Source organism: Colius striatus, chromosome 4 (assembly GCF_028858725.1).
Source record: "Colius striatus isolate bColStr4 chromosome 4, bColStr4.1.hap1, whole genome shotgun sequence".
NCBI classification, from domain to species: domain Eukaryota; kingdom Metazoa; phylum Chordata; class Aves; order Coliiformes; family Coliidae; genus Colius; species Colius striatus.
The window spans coordinates 19,566,652-19,586,665 of NC_084762.1; the positions used below are offsets into that span (position 1 = coordinate 19,566,652).

The following is a 20,014-nucleotide window of genomic DNA, read 5'->3' on the forward strand; positions in this document are numbered from 1 at the left end:
GTGTTAATGTGCTGCTCCCCACCAATCAGGTTATTTCTTTGATTTGGATTACCAATTTGCTCAAGTCATAATTGCACACAAGTCACAGCAGTGTGGCATATCAGAAGCTGTAACTTGCCTTCCATCACTTGTGTAGGGCTTCTGCTTGGCCTGTGAAATGAAAGGCTGAAGATAGGGCAAGGAAGGACTAAGCACTTGCAAGGCATAATGTAATAATATAAAGGTCTTGGGTCCAATTTGGTATGCTGTGTTTTGCCTGGGTTTGTCAGGGCTCTGAGTGTAGTTGCATGTAATCACTTTCTGGTTCATGCTGAGCCAGCGCTCTTACAAAAAAAAGATGTGTCCGTGGGCTGACAACTCTCAAGAAGTGGTGCAAAAATGAAATGACATTTAGTGAAGGGAAGGCACTCACAGTTCAGATGAAGTGCGGTGTGCCCAGAGGTGTTGATTAAGATGAATTGCCTCTGGTGGCAGGATGGTTCCTGGAACCACCATCATTTAGCTGCCATGGTGAGCAAGCAGCATGTCATGTCAATTGGCTGCTGATGCACGCTCTCCTCCCAAAGTCACTTTCATTTGATGCTGCTGGCTGCTGTTTTAAATAATTATTTATGTTGATCACAGATGAGGCTTGTGGCCCAGACTGAGGTCAAGCAGAAGCATGTGTATGCTGTTCTAAGGGAAGCACTTGTACAGAGGGAATCTGGATCGGTTTCATAGCTAAAGTGCAGACTCCCTCTGTGAGATTGTGGGAGTTGCTTTCTTCTTTTCCTTATTTATGCAATATCTGCAATATTCTGTAGTATCTGCAATAAGCCTAGCACTATCTACTTTTTTCCAGCATCTCCAGGGGCTGCTCCTTCCTTGGATCTGCTGGCACATGCAATCTCACCAAACTCGGTTCCTTTATAATAACCTGTCAACTTCAATACTCAAAAAGTAGACTTTCTAGCTAGAATCATTCTGATAGACAGAGCTCCTAGAGCAGGTCTACTGGGCAACCTGAGAGACTAGTAACTTTTGGCAGTGAAGTGAGCAGAGTTAACAGCAGTTAATTGGCACTGTTCACCTCCACACAGCTGTAGCTAGATGACATACATGGACTTCACTGAGGAGACTGTTTCTGCTTTGAAAAGTGAACAGGCAAGGTTAGCAGAGTTGAGAAAAAAATATAGCTTCAGAAAGATGTAGTTCTGTGGAAAGAAGTGATCCATTATGCAGGAAAGGAAATCAAAATGGGCTTATCTTTGTCCTGTGCAGGAAACCAAAGGCTAGACCTCAGTCACTACCATTTGCCTTTGCTCAGTATACCATAGAAATTAAGCCCCTATTCCACTGGCAAAGGATTTATCCAGTAGCCTCGTTTGGGCCATTTGCTGCCCGTGTGAGCCCTCTTGCTCACACAGTTACATAGTACAACTTTTTTGCCTTACTGCACACTTTTCACTTTTCTGAGACAGTCATTATCCCTCTGCATCTTTCTTGTGCACATACCTGATTGCTGCTGGGAGACATACAGCTTGTCCCAAAGCTTCAGGAGATGCTGAAAATAAAATGCACTGGCAGGTCCAAGGAAAACTTTTGTGAATTAAATGATCTTAGTCTGTACCCTTTGTTCCATACTTGAGGAGAGCATCTAATGCATGAGGCAGCCATTTCAACCAGTTTGATCTTATTACATTCACTGCACAGGGTGGGTCTGTCTGATCCTTCATTAGTATGCTGCTCTGTGTAATTTATATTTATCTCCTTAGTCTGTGATTAGCTTTATTTTCCAATAAAAAAGTAAATAGATTCACTGGCTGCTACATTTTCAGATATTTTTCACCAAGATTAGGTGACTCCATGCTTAAATGGTTATTCATTTATTATGTTTACTTTCTAATAGTGCATCTATTAAAGGCAAATACACAACCATTAGTATGTAAATTTAACTTGGATGTCTGAACAAATGAGGTACAGCCTCAACTTGGATTTAGTGTCTAATTAGTCTTACTGTAATTGAAGATATATAATGTGTGTGTATGCATGTGGAGGTACAACACAGAGTAGGTGGTGGTGTAGCATAAATGTTTGATGATTGGCATAACTTTGGAAAGGTTGATTTTCTTATAAGTGACATAGGTAGATCATCTTAAATGAATGTCAAGAAAACCTTTACAGAGCTGTATATCATCTCAGGTTTGTATACTCTGCAGAAGATGGCGAAACTCTTTTTTTGATGTTGGATGGACTTAGAAAGAAGGCAAAAATACCTTCTTCGTTGTAGAGATTCTGTACTAAGCTACACAATTGGATTAGAAAATCACTTGATCATCAAATCTCCTCTCATCAGGACATTACATCTCATATCATTTGTATCGGGTGCTAGTATTGAAGCTCTAGGAACCTGAGCCCTCTGGCCTCAGTCAGGCAAAGTACTGAAGCACATACTGAGCTTTAAACTTGCAAGTAGTCCCATTTAAATCAATGGGTTAGTTCCTGTGCTCTGTCAAACATAACCTAAATGCCTAAATGGTTTCAGGCCAGACATCTCCATACTTCCTGGGATCCAACAGAGAGTGATCAGTGCCTTGCAGGGCTGAAGCGGAGAAGACTTTCAAAATGGGTGTTATAAGCAATACAAGTTTAATCTGACAAACCACAGACTTCATTTGCACAGTCTTTGATCCAAGACAGTTTTACTGATCAACTCTTGGGTAAAGAAAGTCAACAAACAAGCATCTGGAGAGTAAACAAGACTTGAATTCTGGTTCTCAACTGAATTCAATTGGCTGAAAAAGGAAAGAAGGAAATAAGGTCTCAGAAATGATGATAGAGTGAATGGACAGTCACAAGACTGGATACTAGAAAAAACAAACCACTAAGGTAAGAGAAAGTAAGAGGAAAGCAGAAGATACATACTTTGGACATTGGGGGCAATACGAAACAGACTTGGGGCAAACAGAAAGTTTAAACAAGATGTGAGTGCGGGGTGGGAACTGGAGGAAGATGCAGAAAAAAAAGAGAGTAAATTTAAGTAAAAAAACTGTTGAGACTGATGCACATCTTTTCCTCAATCAATCAGAAAGTCTTTCCAGACTTTTGTACTGTACACATCTACTCTTGATCTCCTTTTGAAACATCAAAATGCAAGAGTGACCACAAAAATTGTGACCACAAGCTATCAAAGCAATTCTGTATTATCATCAATCTTGATGTGGGACTGGTGTTGGAAAGACAAGGAACGTATTGTCTGAGAATAACATCTAAACATTTATAGGAGCTCTCCAAAACTCAGGCATACCTCAAAAACAGGAGTGATGAAAACCAGTATATCCCCAGTGCTATCCCACCATAATTCAATTTGTCAGGCTTTTAAGTCCAAGTCTGAAAAATAGGCAGCTTACATACCAGGGAACTGCAAATGAGTAATACAGTGGTTCTTCCATCAAATGATAGAGTAAACAGATGCTCAGACACACATGCAATTTCACTGGAGCACAACTGGACCTATGTGCTCAGCCTTTCAAGGGAATGAATTTTCCAAACAGATGCAGTGCTTTCTTTCTCTGGCTGTTCTTAGCTTTTTATTTCCCCAGGTAAAAGCTGAATGAGAATAATTACCAGGGCTAATGGTTCTGTAGACTATCTGTCTCTTGTTTAAAAGAGAGATTGTGTCTGGCACTTTCCAGAAGTGCACATATGGAAAGGTGTTAAAGAGTGTTACCTGTATTAGTTCAGTTTGCTAGGAACAGCAATATAGGAATCAAAAGAGTACTGTATCTTATCTTCCCATCACATATATACCTTGCCTTTCATTCATCTTCATAGTCTTAGGATCTAGGGGCTAATTCAGGTTGAAAGGATGTTAGGAGATCTCCAGGCTCACCTCCTTCTTAAAGTAGGGTCAGGGCAGTTTGCTCAAGATATTATCCTGTTGCGCCTTGAAAACCTCAGAAGTTAGAAACTGCACAAGCTTCTTGGTCAACCTGTTCCACTGCTTGACTCTTCTAATGATGATTTTTTTTTCTTATGTCCATCTAGAATTCTCTTTCTTTGATTTGCATCCATGGCCCCTTATCCTCCTACCATGCATGGGAGTGAAAAGCCTGGGTCTGTCTTGTTAATGACCTCCTTATATGTATTTTCAGGCTGTTGTTAGGTTCCCCTGAAGCTGTCTCTTCTCCAGGCTTAACAAACCCAGCTCCCTCAGCCTTTTGTCACAGGACAAGAATTTCAGCTGCCCGGTTTTCTTGTTGGCCCATTGCTGAAATTGCTCCAGTTTGTCAAGGCCTTCCCTGTATTTGGAGGGCAAAAGTGGACACAGTATTCTAGATATGGAGTAACGAGCACTGAGGAAAGAGGGATAATCACTCCCCTTGATCTGCTATCTGTGCTCCTGTTTATATGGCCGAGGGTGTTCTTGGCTGTCTTTGATGCCAGGATACATTCATGCTCAGTTGCTGTCTACCAGGAGCCTCTGGATCCTTCTCAGCAGAGCTCAGTTCTCTTTGCATGTTTTCTTGTTATCTCTTCTCTGGCTTATCAAGGAGATGTTGCTTTTCTTCACCGTAGAGGCTCTTCATAGCATGTTCTCACGTAGCAGCTCTTCATCCTTACACAGAAACTGATGCCTTCATCAAGCTGGACAGTGATTTCAACATTTCTTCTTAATTGTTAAATGCCCATGTGAGCATTTTGGATTTTCTCTGATATTGCTTCTCATAGTGTGGGGGACCTTTCTGTGATATTCACTCTCCTGTTATTCTCTTTCAATCTTCTCAATCACAAACTCCCAATTTCTTGCAATGCCTACCAAAACAGCTGGCAGCAGATGTCTGAGGTGATGAAAAGCTGAGGCACCTATCTGTCATTTTGTTGACTTTCATTTCATTGTTCCAGTGGACTCTACCTCTGGCCTTCATCTGCTTGTCATTTGTCATACAGTTAGCATTTTAGCTTTTAGGAGCAGGAATCATCACTGAACACTACATTTTGATTCTGGATTTGTCAAACACATAGTGTGCCAGAACCCAGGCTCATGACTAAGGGTGCACTGAGGTGATATTACTGAAACTCTTGGTAAAAATAACAATTGTCAGGGAATATGATTCCCAACAATCCAGCTGCTATCCTTTGAGCTAATACCTATGATGCAGGTTTTCACACATATCCTGTTTCCATTCCTGTGCCCACCCACTGCAGTCTACTCTTACTGATAGCTTCCTGTTGAACAAATCATCAATAGTTTAATTCCTTTCTTCTTGTACTTGGAAAAACATCAATAGCTCTTTGTGCTTAGGTTAGTTAGTGATATTTATCTCATGCAATATCTCCATCTGTTATGTACTGGAACACCAAAGAGTGAAGCAAATCAGTGTCATCCATCTAGCAGCCATCTTGATAATAATCAGATATACAGAGTAGCCTATTACATTCATCAGCAAAAATGTGTTTCTTTTCCATCACCTTCATCCATGTTCCTTGGAAAATATTTAAGTAATTCTAGATTGATTTCACATTCTTAGACTATTTGAAAACTCTCATGTTCACCTCTATTAAGTCGTGACATGCCAATAGTGAATTCGGTCTTGCTGGTGGTGACTGGCAGCAAAATATCTTGTATGAGCTGTTCTTTCTGGATATTATGAGTTTTCTGCTTCTTACACAACTATCCCAGATGGAATTTGTTTAGAGGGGGTGGTGTATGTTTGTATATGTTTATATATCGTACAAAGAGCAAAATATTTTATCCTTACTTTTACTTGTCCCTACTAACACACAGTTAAATCACCAACAGAATTGTTATGACATGGCAGACAATTCTAAAACCTGGATGGAATTGTGTGTTTCCTCAAATGTTTAACTCTCTGGGAGGTCCAGGGCTTTATGAACAAACCTAGAGAGCACCAGACGGATTTTAGGAAACTTGCAATGTGAAGTATCAGTGTGTCCATCTGGAAGTTGTTCTCTCTTTTGGGTGCAGTCTCCAATCTGAGAGAGCAATGAAAACTTCTCTCTGTTCAAAGGATTTTGGTGGTTTTGCGGCTGTTCTGTACCACTTTTTCATGGAGCCTTGGTTCTCAGAGTATCAGTATAAGAAGCGTAATTTTTTGTTCTTGTCCATGTACCCAGCAGTGCCGTTCTGAACTGCAGCAGCTACACTCTAAGGTGGTTGAGGAACCCTTTTTGCTCTGTGGTTCCATAAAGCCATACCAGTTCCATGATCAACTTCTCAGTGTTACCCCACACCCTTAGCACAACTGAGGAGACAGCATTTTTTCTTTTTGGAGGCAGGATAAAACTAGAAGTGAGTGGGGAAAGATGGGAGGAAAAAAGACTGTAAGATGGCTTTGCCACTGGATATTGTGCCACAGCACCATGGCTTGCACACATCAACAGCACAAAGAAAAGGTCTTGGATCAGTGAGGCATATGAGCAGCCTGGGTGGAAAGAGGACCCTTTGCTAGCTGAGAGTCTTCTATTTTTTTTCCTTCCATGTACGTTGAACATCCAGAACCTCAGTCCTGGAGATGAGAAGGAAGGAATCTCAAAGTAATTGAAAGAAAAGTCAAAGGCTAAAGAAGAAAAGACAGAGTAACTTGGATGAAGACATACAACTGTTCTTGTTGAAAGTTTTTTGTCACTTAGATTCGAATGGTGGCATTCCATAAATGTGCAATTCTCATGAGGTCCAAAGGCCACTAAGTCTTGTAGATGTGGCCTGTGGATTTCAAATTGGGCTCTCCATAGCTCCCTAAACAGGCATTTGCCATTGTCCTTCTATGCAATTAATGTAAAAATAATTCCATTTAAAAAAGGCAATGCTACCTGTTCAAAAACAGGTGAAAGGTGGCCCTGCTCTGACAGGGGGGTTGGGCTAGATATCTTTTGAGGTCCCTTCCAACCCTTAAGATTCTGTGATTCTTTGTAATATCACTTTTTCTATTTTTCTGCATTTTCACAATCTGGGAAGTTGCGGCAAAATGGCAGAAACCCAGAATCTCACAAGTCTCCAACAGTGGTAACAACAAAAGAAGGAAAAAAAGAAAAAAAAAACCTCAAAAATGTCCATCTCAGGTGTACCTGAATGAAGCATGTTATTAGTTTAGAGGGTGAAGGGTGAATAAGTATAGAATGTGGCATTGCCCAGCAGGTGTGTCATCAATACAAATGAGATGCCTAGCATCTGGGAACAGATCACTAGGGTCTTCCTTCTAATTTGTTTTTAAACAAAAAGGAGCAACTGTAACCTTGACTGAATTTTGAGCTCACCCTAACATGATGTAAATAAAAAATGAATTTCCAGTTGCAAATGCTGCTGCAATATTGTCAATAGAATCACAATATATGGTTATTGTCAGTAGAAACGTTTTGCTGCTGCTGTCCTTTTTCTTTTTTAGGCAAAAGCCAATGCAACCCAGTCAGAGTACACCTGATAATATTTAAATGATTACTTAGCAAAAAGTGCAATAAGCTTCAAAAAGCATGTGTTAGGGGGGTTTGCTCAGATCTCTAAACCTCATATATTTGCAGTTTGAGTGGTTGAGGCTTTTTAAAACAAATAGCTCACAAATGAGTAATTCTGCTGCTGAGTATATCAAGCAATCTTTATTGCATCCCAAATGATGAAGTATAATGGTGTTACAAAGTGCTTAAATAAGCTATGGAGCAATTTCCAGCTGTGATATATATGCTGAAACCCACATTAAATTAATATCAGGTGAAGGAGAAAACCTGGAAATCTAATAACGATAGATTTCATGTTGATTATGTGAAGGTATGAGAACCAGCTGCTGGTGGTTTTGACAGGAATCCATGGATGTTCAGAGCTTTCAGTCTTACTGTCTACAAAAGTCAGTAGCTAGTAATGAGGGCAGCCCTTAAACTTTTCCTGATATGTTTCCAATATTGGTGTGATTTCAGTGTGGTGAACAGAATTCTGGCTAGGAGGATGGCACAGTAACTATCTTGACTTCAGTCTTTGGCCCTGACCTGAGAAGTCACTCAATTTCCCTATTCAATCACTCTGTTTTCCATGCTGCTGACAGTTGTAGTTTTCTTGTACCTCTTGCCTCAGTGTGTCATCTCTAACAGTGTCCTAGGGTGGAAAGTTCTTCTGGTCAGGGGCTATTGTCTTGTACTCCATCTACCTAATAGGACCTTGGTTTCTGCCTGGCAGTCTTAGATAATTATCCCAATCTGACTCTCTGTGTGCCTGAAGCAGGGTTAAATATGTCTTTATGAGGGTAGACTATGTATTTGATGTAAGAATAAACTATTATTTAAAATGTGTCTAGGCATTTATGCTGTGCAAGTGTGTGTCTTCAGAGATAACAGGTATATATTGCTGTGCATACACAACCACAGAAATATTAAAGGGACAGTGGGGGGAGAGATCTTGAAACCAGTAGGAAATACACTCTAAATCTTTTTACCTATTTTGGATAAAAGGATGGGTTTTGTCATAGATCTGTTTAATTCATAGCTGTTTTAACATCTGTGCCAATGTTTTCCACGTAAAAGATATATCTTGCAAAGAGCTTTTAATAAAGTGTTCTCTAAAATCACGCCTAAACCCCTTACAGTCATCATCTGCATCATGATTAGCCATTCCTTAGTGTCCCTAGGAGACAAGGACTGGGGAAAACAGTCAGGATGCATGTGTGTGTATGTGTGAAAAGGAGCACCTTTTGAAGTAGATGGTGTTAATAAAAACTCTCAGATTTTCTCTGATCAGAATATGAATTAGGCTACAGAGAATAGCCAAACAACAGAAGGCACAATTGTGAAGAACAGTATTATTCTTATCATACCCGTCCTCTATTTCCTTCAGTCTTGCTAGTGTGAGAGACACATGGACGGTAGTAGTGACAGCCTAAACCAAAATGTGATAAGTAATGCTTTGGGGTGCATATGTGACAGAAGATTTGTTTTTACAGTCTTCTAAAAATAATAATGGGAAGAAATCTCTTCTTTTGAGGACTGCTTGCATCTCCCTGCTCCTGCACACGTGTTCAATCCAGTTTGCATAGTATTCCCACATGAAACGTTCTCCTAAATCAGCAATAGTGAACCCATTTGCTGATTATTTGAAAATAAGGAAAGACCTTACAGGGATTCTGCTTGTAGAGATTTAAATGTTCTTTGTATCTTGACATTGCATACTTAAATGCTTAGTGTGCTTTTTTGTGCTTGGTCTGCTCTTGGCTTCTCTGTAGTTTTGTAAGCATTGTTGCTCTTTAACAACAGTATAGCTTTAGGAACGTTTAGGGTCTATTTGAAAGGAAAAATGAAAGGCTTTTCTCCCTCTTCTGGGCAAGTAAGTAGAGCCTTTCATTTCTGTCTCTCTAGTTTACCTACTCGTCTTTAAAGTTACATACCCTTTCTGGCTTGATACACAACCCTGGTGTTTTATTGTTGGTTTTGCACTTTGGAGGTTGTAATTTGTATGAATGTATTACTTAAGGGAGAGAAAAAAGTGGAGCTGACTACTCTGTAAACTAAAGTACCAGATCTCACCTAGAGTCATTGCAATTCGGGCAGTTTCCCAGGTGAAAGAAAAAACCCAGCTATTTCAGTGGCACTGGAAATCATGGTGAATATTTCAAAACAACCAGTAATCTTCTCAGGTGAATTGCTGTCTGTGGCAGCTGGGTTCTTTTGATTTCCTGGGGAGCATAGATGTTTATGATGTAGCATCTACAGTAGAGTTTCACAGATGATAAGATTACCTTCTACGTCTGGGAAATGTAGAAAGATGAGGATGTTCCTTTGAAGTTTAGCAATGTCTAGGGCATCATGTGAAGTTGTACCTGGGCAAGAAGCATCAGTGCCCTGGTCTTGGAAATCTCTATGCTTTTTAGGGAGGAGGAAAAGAAAAAACAACACCGTTTGCTAGGGAGGAAGGACTTTTTCAGACATTCCATGTGCCTGTAACATTTGTGATGCCAGTTTATTTTGTTCTAAGTCATATTCAGGTCTTCTGGAGATTCTTCTATTTAGACAATAACTCTCCAATATGGTGGATTTAATGAGCAGAAAAGGAAATAGAATCAACACTGTTTTACATGAGATATTTTGTCTAAGCTGAAATAAAATATTGGGTGCAATTTGTTTCCATTGTTAGGCTACGTATTTAAAAGAAGTACATCTTCATTTTGCTGCAGTCTCTTTCCAAAGACTCGCATTCTTTATTTAAATATAAATCTATTACGTGAATTGTCAATGTGTGCAGTATTCCACACCACTGAGCTATTTATCTCAGCATTATTATTAAGCATAATGAGAAAAAAAAATACAAACCAAATGATCAGAAAGGAGTTAACCTGACTTCTGAGTATGGGAAAGACTGAATGCCTGCAGCAAGCCGTGCCTACTGCAGGAATTGTAGGTGCTCAGTGCTACTGGAGGAAGAAATTCTTAGTATCTGCTGAGAAGTTTGGTTTCTGCTGACGTATACCAGTTTATCTCCTGTTCCTTGCAGATGTGGTGGGTATTTTTTAGAAAAGAGCAGGATTGGTACATGGAGTTTTTATTTGTTGACAGTTTGTTTTCTGAGGTCTGTTTTCTCTTCCATTTTTACCCCTGCTGCAAAAACCTTGATAAGGTGATTCTGCTTGTGGGACTGGAGATTTGGACAGGAAGAACAGACAGAATATAGACAGTTTGTGAAAAAAAAAAAAAAAAAAGATAGTCCTGAGTGCTGTTTATTAGGTTTGATGTGAGAATCCACTTTACCATGTTGGTAATTCCAAGTCACTGGCTTTGTTTCCCGGGGCACAATCTCGCACATTTTCCATAGGCAACACCACAGCATAATAAATAGATTGTCCCATCTGTTCTTCTTTGTGTGACAACAATTCTCTGACAGCAACCACTCATATGGAAAAGTAATGCCAGAAAAGGCATTTCTTGGCTTTTAGTTGTTTTGCAGTGATACAGGTGTGTTTGAAATGGGAAAAGATTGGCGCTATCTCAGTAGACCATAAGCTGGTAGGTTGAGGAAAAAGGATGAGGAGAATGCATATTTTTCCACATTACACCTAGAACTACAGGAATATGTGCTATATTCCTTGTAGTACATTCCTGTATTCCTAGAGCTATAGGAATGTGTTAGGCTAATCTCTTCACCCTGGTGATTTTAAAAGGGGGATGTAAGAAGGTGAGATATAGGAGCAAATAGTAGTGAGACATTCCTTTTGATAGTTCTCCCTCTCAGTTCTATATGTTCTATGGGAATGAGGATTTTTTTTTTATTAGTCAAGAACAGAGCAGAGAATCCATCATCAGTATTTAGGAATCATTTCTATTTCTTTTTTGGTGGTTTTTAGAGTCAGATCACAAGTGGCAAGGCATATACAAATGCCCAAGCACATAGGTATCTGAAAATCACAGAATCATAAATCTTAAGGGCTGGAAGGGACCTCAAAAGATCACCTACTCGAACCCCCTGCCAGAGCAGGACCACCTAGAGTAGGTCACACAGGAACTCATCCAGGTGGGGTTTGAATGTCTCCGGAGAAGGAGACTCTACAACCCATCTGGGCAGCCTGTTCCAGTGCTAAAATACCTCTCTTCTGTGTATACTGCAACAAAAACCTTGCTTTTAGTAGGATTAGCTCAACCCTTTAATTTTAATTTTTCTTGCAGTTTCTAAATTTCTTACTGTCATAGTTTAACCCCAGCTGGCAGCTAAGCCCCACACAGCCATTTGCTCACTGCCCCCACAGTGAGATGGGGGAGAGAATTGGAAGAGTCAAAGTGAGAAAGCTCATGGGTTGAGATAAAGACAGTTTAATAGGTAATGCAAAAGCCACACACACAAGCAGAGCAAAACGGGAATGATTTACTGCTTCCCATAGGCAGGCAGGAGTTCAGCCATCTCCAGGACAGAAGGGCTCTGTCACACAGAACAGTTACTTGGGAAGACAAAACAGCATCACTGTGTATGTCCCGTCCTTCCTTCTTCTTCCCCCAGCTTTATATGTTGAGCATGACATGATATGGTGTGGAATATCCCTTTGGTCCATTGGGGTCAGCTGTCCTCTCAGAACCTATTGTGAGCCCTCAGCCTACTCAGTGGTGGGGTGATGTGAGGAGCAGGAAAGGCCTTGACTCTGTGTGAGTGTTGCTCAGCAATACTGCATTCAGCCTGCTGCTGTGTGTTGACAAGGCCGGTATCTGTAGGCAAAGGCTCCCTGAGAGCAGTGGTGGCTCTCACATGGGTTCTCATCTCAAATGAGGGAGCAGAGTCAGAACCAGGGCTCCTAAACACAGCTCAGAAATCAAAAGTTTCCATCAACCATGACAAATTAAAACCTTTAGGAATGGAAAGGAACATGGCTGGCTAAAAAGTAAAAAAGGAGGAAAATGAGGATGGCTGTGGGCATGAGGCTACCTTTCCCCTTGCCCCAGCCCTAGAGCCCCTAGAAGACTTGATGCCTAGTACTGCTACCATGCTTAAGAGGAGTTGTGTCTAAGGTGGTGTACACCCAGTTCTCGTCAGTAGCTTGTCCTTATGCTGTCCTTCATAATTGCTTTAAGATGAGAAAGCACTGAACTAGGAAAAAGGAGATTTGGTTTGGTAATATAGTCATTACCAGAATGCAATGAAAAAAGATATTTTCTTAAAAAGACCTGTTATGCTATACCTAACCATCCAGCTCAGGTATGCTGTCTCCCATGATGGCAGTCAGCAAATTGTTGAAGAGCTGAGCAGCAGAGGAGGTATGAAAGCAGTGTGATCCTTCTTTACTTTTACTAATCCTATATAAAGCTGTGGAACTGCTGCTGAACCAAAAAATGCAGTTGGATTGCTCTGTTTAATAGTGACAAGAGGATTGGTCTGCAGTGAATTTATTTAGTCCCTTTTGATTCCAAGTAAAATATACTTAGTTATAGTATGCTCAGTGTGGGAAAAAAATCCACTCTTCAGTTCATTTGAAACCTGATGCTTCCTTTGTTTTCTCTCCTCTTTCGCCCTTACTTGTATGAGAAAGAGCAGAGCGTGTTTCTCTTTCCACACAAATGAATGTTTGAAACCATTTGGGGTAGCCAAAGACTCTCACATGATATCCAAACCAAGGACAGAGCATTTTCATGCATGAAGAAAACCTCTTCCACTTAAAGTAGTCCTTGTACAAGCAGAGTGCTTGAAATCCAGGGAGCACATGATGTTCCCCACACCTGTATGTGACCTTGCCAGGGTGAAGAGTTCAGCCGTGAGGAGCAGACTACCATCCAAAGAAAGCCAGTGATATTCATTTCATTCTCTAAGCAGCTCAGATCACGACTGAAGGCAAAGGTCCTTCTGCAGTTCCCTGCAGGAGGACAGAGCAGTGCATCAGTCCCAAACGGGTCCATTTGCTTTGTTTTTTAAGAGCTTGGTCCTAGAACATATTGGTATATTTATTTATCAGAGTTTATAGAAATTGTCTGTTGAAATTTCTGTTTCTGCCTTTGGATATGTGTGTGTGTTTGCACATAAATGTATGTGGTGTGCATATGAATGTGTAACTATAGAGAATGTACTACATATAACTAAGAAAAAAATTGATTTGGTGAAGGGGAGGGGGTAGAAAACTTATCTTAATAGAACATTGTGACTGCGAATTTTAAGCCATGACAACCAAGAAATTCAAAATTATGTTTTCTGCAGCAACTGTAATTTGTCTATGCTGGTCATAAATGCAAAAGTGTAAATCTAGGGGCATACATACTAGTACAGGAAACTTCATTGTGTGCAAAGGGATTAAGTTGCAGTTATAAATTTGCAAATTTGGATTTCATGTCTGTTATGTGTTTAAATTTCCTATGATAACACTGAATTAATGTAGTTTCACCATGGAATATATTAAGAAAGCCTTAGCTATTATATGACTGTAGCTTTCATTTCCATGAGGCTATGACATTGCATTAAAACTGTGTAGTTTATGCACATATTTCTCCAAAACATGGGTAATGCAGAACTGTTAAAGCCTGGCAGTCACGATGCTACTAAGCCTCGTATTTTTCTGACTTAGACTGGTGATGGCAGTAAAGCATGGCTGGCTTTTTAGTAGTTTGGCTGCTGTGGAGCTGCTAACCCAGTTTTTTGTACATGGCATCATTAACCTTGTGTTTTTGGAGTTGCTGTCAAAATACAAGCACGACTTTTTCCTCTGCCATGTTTGTTGATTGTTCATTGTGTCCCCCTGTCTGCAACTGGCAGCAGAGAGGGGAGCGAGTGAACAGCAACAGCACAAAACTCCTGTCCCCTCGGCAGGTTGCACATACGATTAATGCATCTGGGAAAATGTTTTGGCTGTTTTGGGTTTTTTTACCCCAGTGCTGAATATTTCTGGGAAGTACTGAAATCCATCCCGTTTTTTGGGACTCTGGACTGAAGACATTTGGTGGCCTTATGCTGACTTCTTCACTGGCACTGATTGTGCATTATCCCTAGTAGTTTTTCCTCCAGAGGTGCAGACTTATATGCATTGTGTTTTCTCTCCGGTGCAGCTGTGAGGTATCTGGATCCAGGCTAGCTGATGATTCTTTGCCACTTGATTCCTGCTGCTAGAGTGTCCAGAGTAGTGCCCTGGTGTGGTAGCATACGCAGAGCCCAAGTATTTATGCTGACAGATGAATTCTGGTGGATCCTGTTGCTGCTTAAGGCAGCTGTGCTCCGATGCCTCTAGTTGATGCCATACTTCATCCAGCATAAATTAGCGAGAACCACTGAAAGAGGTAATAGTCAGCAGGCTACAGCAGGCTGTGAACTGCAGTGATGTAGCAATAGGCTTGTGATTGTTTTATCATCTGCTGTAGGAGCAGTAGCTTTGGACAGAAGGGTAGAGTGCAGAGCAAAGGATGAAAAATGCCCTGAACTATCACGTACCCATGTAGAGGAGGGACAGCCCTAAGTTCTCACTCAGTTCTCACTCCTGAGGTACATCCAGGCAGGAGGGCTGGCAGAGCGGAGTATAGCACTGGTGTCCAGCTACTCATTTCTATTCTAAAATTTACATCCTGAGAGGGAAAATCTTGGCTTATTTATTGACCAGAGAAGGAAATGTGACTAATGACTAGTAAACTTGTATCACTGAGGGTGGATCATCATAAGCTTTCATTTAAATATTTAAAAAAAACCCACAGTAATTCAGTGCTCCTAAATGCTTTTACCCTGGGTGATTGAAAAATGCCATGTCATTATTTGCGATAATCCCTACAATGTGGGCTCAGTGGAGTCCTATGGATAGTATAATTACTGGGAAAGCACTCTTGTTTTCTGAGGCTGTTGAAAGATGTCACAGAAAGTGCACTGCAGTGTTTGAAATAAAAAGTAAACAGAACATTTAAAGTAGCGCTGTGGTGACAAAGCTCTGATGAAACTAAAGAAGAGGAGCAGTGTTGTCTGTGCATCGGCAGTGCTGTCTGCCAGAGCCTCACAGCAGTGTTCTGCAGATGTGATCAACTCCACATTTTCCTAAACCTTGGTTCAGTTCCTCAAAAACCTAGGGAGGGAAGTTGGTCAGGCAGTGGAAGGAGGGATATTGGGGCTTGCTGGCTTGGGCAGTGTGCTCGGAGTTGGCCGACATGCAGGCAGTGGAGCCAGCCAATGTCTTTTTGGCTTCCCTGAACATTGTGCCGGAGCACACCTAAGTCATGAAGAGGATGTAGCTGGAAGTGGTGGCTGGAGGTGACAGCAGAACAGGAAATGTAGTGGGAAAAACGCATTGCTGTCAAGGGGAACCTCTAAAGTGTGTGTAAATTCATAAGAAAACAGTCTTCAGGTCTGCCATTTGTCTTGACCCTGGAAAAGTAAGTCTGTGGGCTTTACAGAATCACAGAATGTTAAGGGTTGGAAGGGACCTCGAAAGATTGAACTCCCTGTCCTTGAACTGAGGAGCCCAGAACTGGACACAATATTCCAGATGTGGTTTCACAAGGGCAGAGTAGAGGGGGAGGAGAACCTCTCTTGACCTACTGCCCACACTCCTTCTAATACACTTCAGGATGCCATTGGCCTTCTTGGCCATGAGAGCACACTGTAACCTCTGTGACCATGTTAAACCACTATGCTGTTAAAGGGCAGGAGAGTTTAGAAAGGAGGACAGCAATGCCAATGGGATCTGTTGGAATGCAGCGTGCATTTGCTGGTGTGCCTGAATGCAAACTTAGTAACTTCATTTTGATCTGCCATTTGGAGATTCTTGTTCTATCCTCTTTATGTCTTAGGTGTAGCTAATAAACAATTCTGTAGCTCATGTAGCTCTACAGCAAACAGATCAATACATTTGAGAACTAGGAGTTTTATCCTTATACTAACTTTAGTGTTGATATAATACTTATTGCAATGATATTGACGGCAGCCAGGTGGTGAAGGGACAGTGTAATATGGGATTATTGCCTTGCCTTTTACCATAAAAGACATTTCTGCATTGCAAGGCTCTGAGAAAAGGTTAGTACCTAATAACAAAAAAGTTACACGTTCTATTTTAAACATTTGGTCCTTCCAGTCTTTGTAAAGCACACATTCACACGCAAAATTACAACAATTCTGAATCTAGGCTAGTAACACCTCAGACTGAGTCAAAGAAGCAGTTTTCCTATAGATTTGCTAATCTAAGAAGGCCAGACCCTGCAGTTTATTACATCTTTGAGTAACTTTGAGTACTCTGCTCCATTGGGGGTTTAGGATATTACTGAGTTACTTGAACATGTAATTATTTGTCTTTGGTGTCCTTGTACCTGTGAGAATGACACTAGACATCTCTCCAAATAGAGTGGTCATGCATAGGCTCACAAGCCACATCTTCTGGTTGATTACTTAAACATCTTGAAACTAGGAGTTCAATGAATTTTTGATCAGTCCCCACAAGCTTTGAAGTGTATTCAGGAGGTTGCTGAAATATAGCAGTGTTAAATATAGTGGTAGATAGGGGTGAGGTAAGAGTATAAGTGTCTATTGCGGGATTATAACTTTCTTTACACTAGCACAGGTATCAGATTGTTGGCTGAGGAGTATCTCCAGCTTTTGCAGCTGTGGCTTTTGTGTAGCAGAGGAGATGTTTAGATTTCATTAATTAGTGTTTTATTAAAAGTTCTTGTGTGATGGCTTTATTGTGCAAGTTTGGTTTTTTGTTTTTTTTTAAAATTTGGTGTACAGGATATGAACTTTTTTGACACATTTATTCCTTTAACAAGTTGGATGATACTTGTTAAATTCACAATTTTATTCACTAGGGGGGTTATTAATTTAAAACTTGCACTGTATTCTTTATCAGATATTTATTGAGTGGTTTACACTGTACAAAACAGGATTTGAGTAAATCAGCCTGCAGTAAATTTGCCTTTTTAACAGGTTTATGGCTTTAGCAGGTATTCACTTAGGATTTCACTGCTCCATCATAAAACATTCCCAGGCATGGAATACATTTTTGAGTGAGATAATATACTGTACTGACCAAGGTGTACACAGCAGCTGTCATATACAAATAAGCAAAACAAGAAAAGATATTGTCTCCTGCAGACCCAAAGAATCTTACAAAAGTACTTCAACCGCAGTGCATTAATGGAAGGCAGAAGTAAGATATAGCACAATCTAGAGGGTATGAAAGAAGAGCATTACCAATTTCTTTGCTTCAAAGGGGGAAATGTCTCAGCAAAGACAAGATCCGAAACCCTTGACTCCAGGGAAGTTTCATCAAAACTGAAAAATTAATGATTGTCTTGTTTTGTTTTTCTTTCTCTTCCCGTTTTTCCAAATAACAAGTTACACTGTGTCAGCAACAAAGATGCCCCATTATGTTAAGAGTCTGTTGTGGTACTTGTGGAATTAATAATTGCTCTAACAGCAGTACATTTTTGTTGTTGTAGATGTTTGGATGTCTATAAAAAAACACTGAGAAGTGAACTGACCCCTCTTTTTAAGCCAAAGTCTGTTTGTTATTGTAACTTTTTAATAAGGAGGTGTCTATTGATAAGACTTTCGTAGAAATTGTACATTAGAAATAATAAACACCTTGTGTTATATAAGAATGATAGAAAGTACATATAAATTGTATTCATGAATGTGATAAGAATTTTTGAAACTGTAAAGAATCTGAAAAATACTTTTAAAAAGTGCAATTCTGCCCAGTGAATAATCACGTTAAAATGATCTCTTCCTTTTAAACAGCTCTGATCCAAAGATGTTTTCAGGGTTACATCTGCTGATTTTAGCAAACAAACCAAGCGTTTTCTTCTTCTTCTTCTGAATGATTGAATCAAAGTGGTTACGAGGGGATCTTTAAAGACATTTCCTAGTGTAGTATCTTGCATCTCAGTTGTTTACAAGGTCGGTTTGCGCTTCAGAAAGCATTTCAGAAAGCTTCTAAAGTGTGTGCTATGTGTGTTACACAAGTTGAAAACAATTGTAGATATACCTACAAGTCCAGCCACTTCTAAAGGTGTTTTTATTTTTTGTAGCCACTCAGCAAGTACCCACCTTTGATCAATGACATCTCCTTTTGGCTGCCTTCTGAGACATACTCTGAGAATGATTTCTATGATTTGGCTCGAACCATCGGTGGAGACCTGATAGAAAAGGTTGTACTGGTGGATAAATTTACCCATCCAAAGTAAGTAGAACTTTTAACATATTTCTCCTGTGGTCAGAATGTAAATATTTAATAAATATTTTAGTTGTATATACCAAGAAATATTTGATTCTTAGAGTATTTACACACTTCATTTCTTAGCTCAAAAAAATTATAAAACACTTTCAAGACTAAATAATTTGACTTACAAATATTATCTTGTGTTTCAGTTTTGTACTACTACTAAAGTCTCTGGTATTCAGACCTCAATCCCACTGTGTTGTTCTCAGTTAATCACAGCAGCAGTGAATAACTGTCTCCCTCTATACATCTGCCAGTGTGTGAAAATCTCATCCATAACATGATAGTTAGTGGTGATAGTCTAGTCCTGCTCTTTACTAAGTAGTCTCCTTGTTCTCTTCCTTTCTTTTTCTAGTCCTGATTCACTAGCAGGGCTTTATTATAACTGTCAGGGCTAATACTAATTTGTTGCAGAATACTATCGTTGGTGTTCATCAAGGGAAGAAAATAGACTTTGTTCCTTTCTTTCTGACACTTGTTTATGCTGTTGAAAAATCTCTTGGGCTTCAGCATACCTTCTTACAGATATAGCAGCACTGACACAACCATTGGGTGCACAGCTTACTTGTGCAACTAATACTATCAGTTATCTCAAAAACTGGCAAGTACCAGCTATTACATAAGCACTGTTTTTCAGTTTGCTGTTTCCAAATGAAGAAGTAAATATGCTACTGGCTACCCAACTTCCTAGAACTTTGTCTTCTTTGAGACTTCTTTTTGTAGTCCTGAAGAAAGTCAGATAAACCTAACTGCAGTAGGTTTTGAAGATGATAAGAAAATGCTTCATGTTGGGCTCTAACACCCATAGATTATCTACATACAGACATTTGACCCTACTAATCTTTTGAATTTGATGTGTGTTGCAGACTGGATGGATAGATTATTCTATGGCATAATTTTCCTAGTGGATCAGGTGGTTAATATATATTTGGGTTTTTTTCCTTTTTATCCATTCTGTGTGGTGTTGTATGAGGCTATGTATGTGGGAAGAAACAGAAATGTCAATGGAATTTGTGTGGGCATCTGAAAGCTTTGAGTCATTAATTCTTGAGTGGTTCTCATCTGCAAATCATATGAAAGGTTCTTAACCCTATACTCAAAACAATGTGTCTAGCAGAAGAATGTAAGCCAGGTTGTGCTACAGTGCAGTCAACATTTTTTGTAGAAGTTGGGATGATGCACCCATTTTTGGAACTGATCCTTTCTATTTCTTCATGCTAGATGTTTATTGTATATATGTCTAACACATCTGTACTCGTTGCCACTTTTTTCTACATGCTTCCTGGTGAAACAAAACATGCAATCATCTTTTTTGTTACATCTTCTCTCCTGTGTGTAGTGTAAGCAGCTCTTCCAAGGCTGAATGTTCGGAGAAATCAGACACAGTA

General features: G+C 40.0%; 1 protein-coding gene across 4 annotated transcripts in view; it reads left to right on the plus strand.

Annotated features, from left to right (window-relative positions):
- FARS2 (phenylalanyl-tRNA synthetase 2, mitochondrial) overlaps nucleotides 1-20,014 on the plus strand; it is a 249,376-nt gene that overhangs the window by 151,441 nt on the left and 77,921 nt on the right. For all 4 annotated transcript variants that reach the window (XM_061995655.1, XM_061995657.1, XM_061995656.1 and 1 more), the window contains one exon: nucleotides 18,436-18,587. In XM_061995655.1, the coding sequence (XP_061851639.1) occupies nucleotides 18,436-18,587 (152 nt within the window). The remainder of the gene's footprint in view (nucleotides 1-18,435; nucleotides 18,588-20,014) is intronic.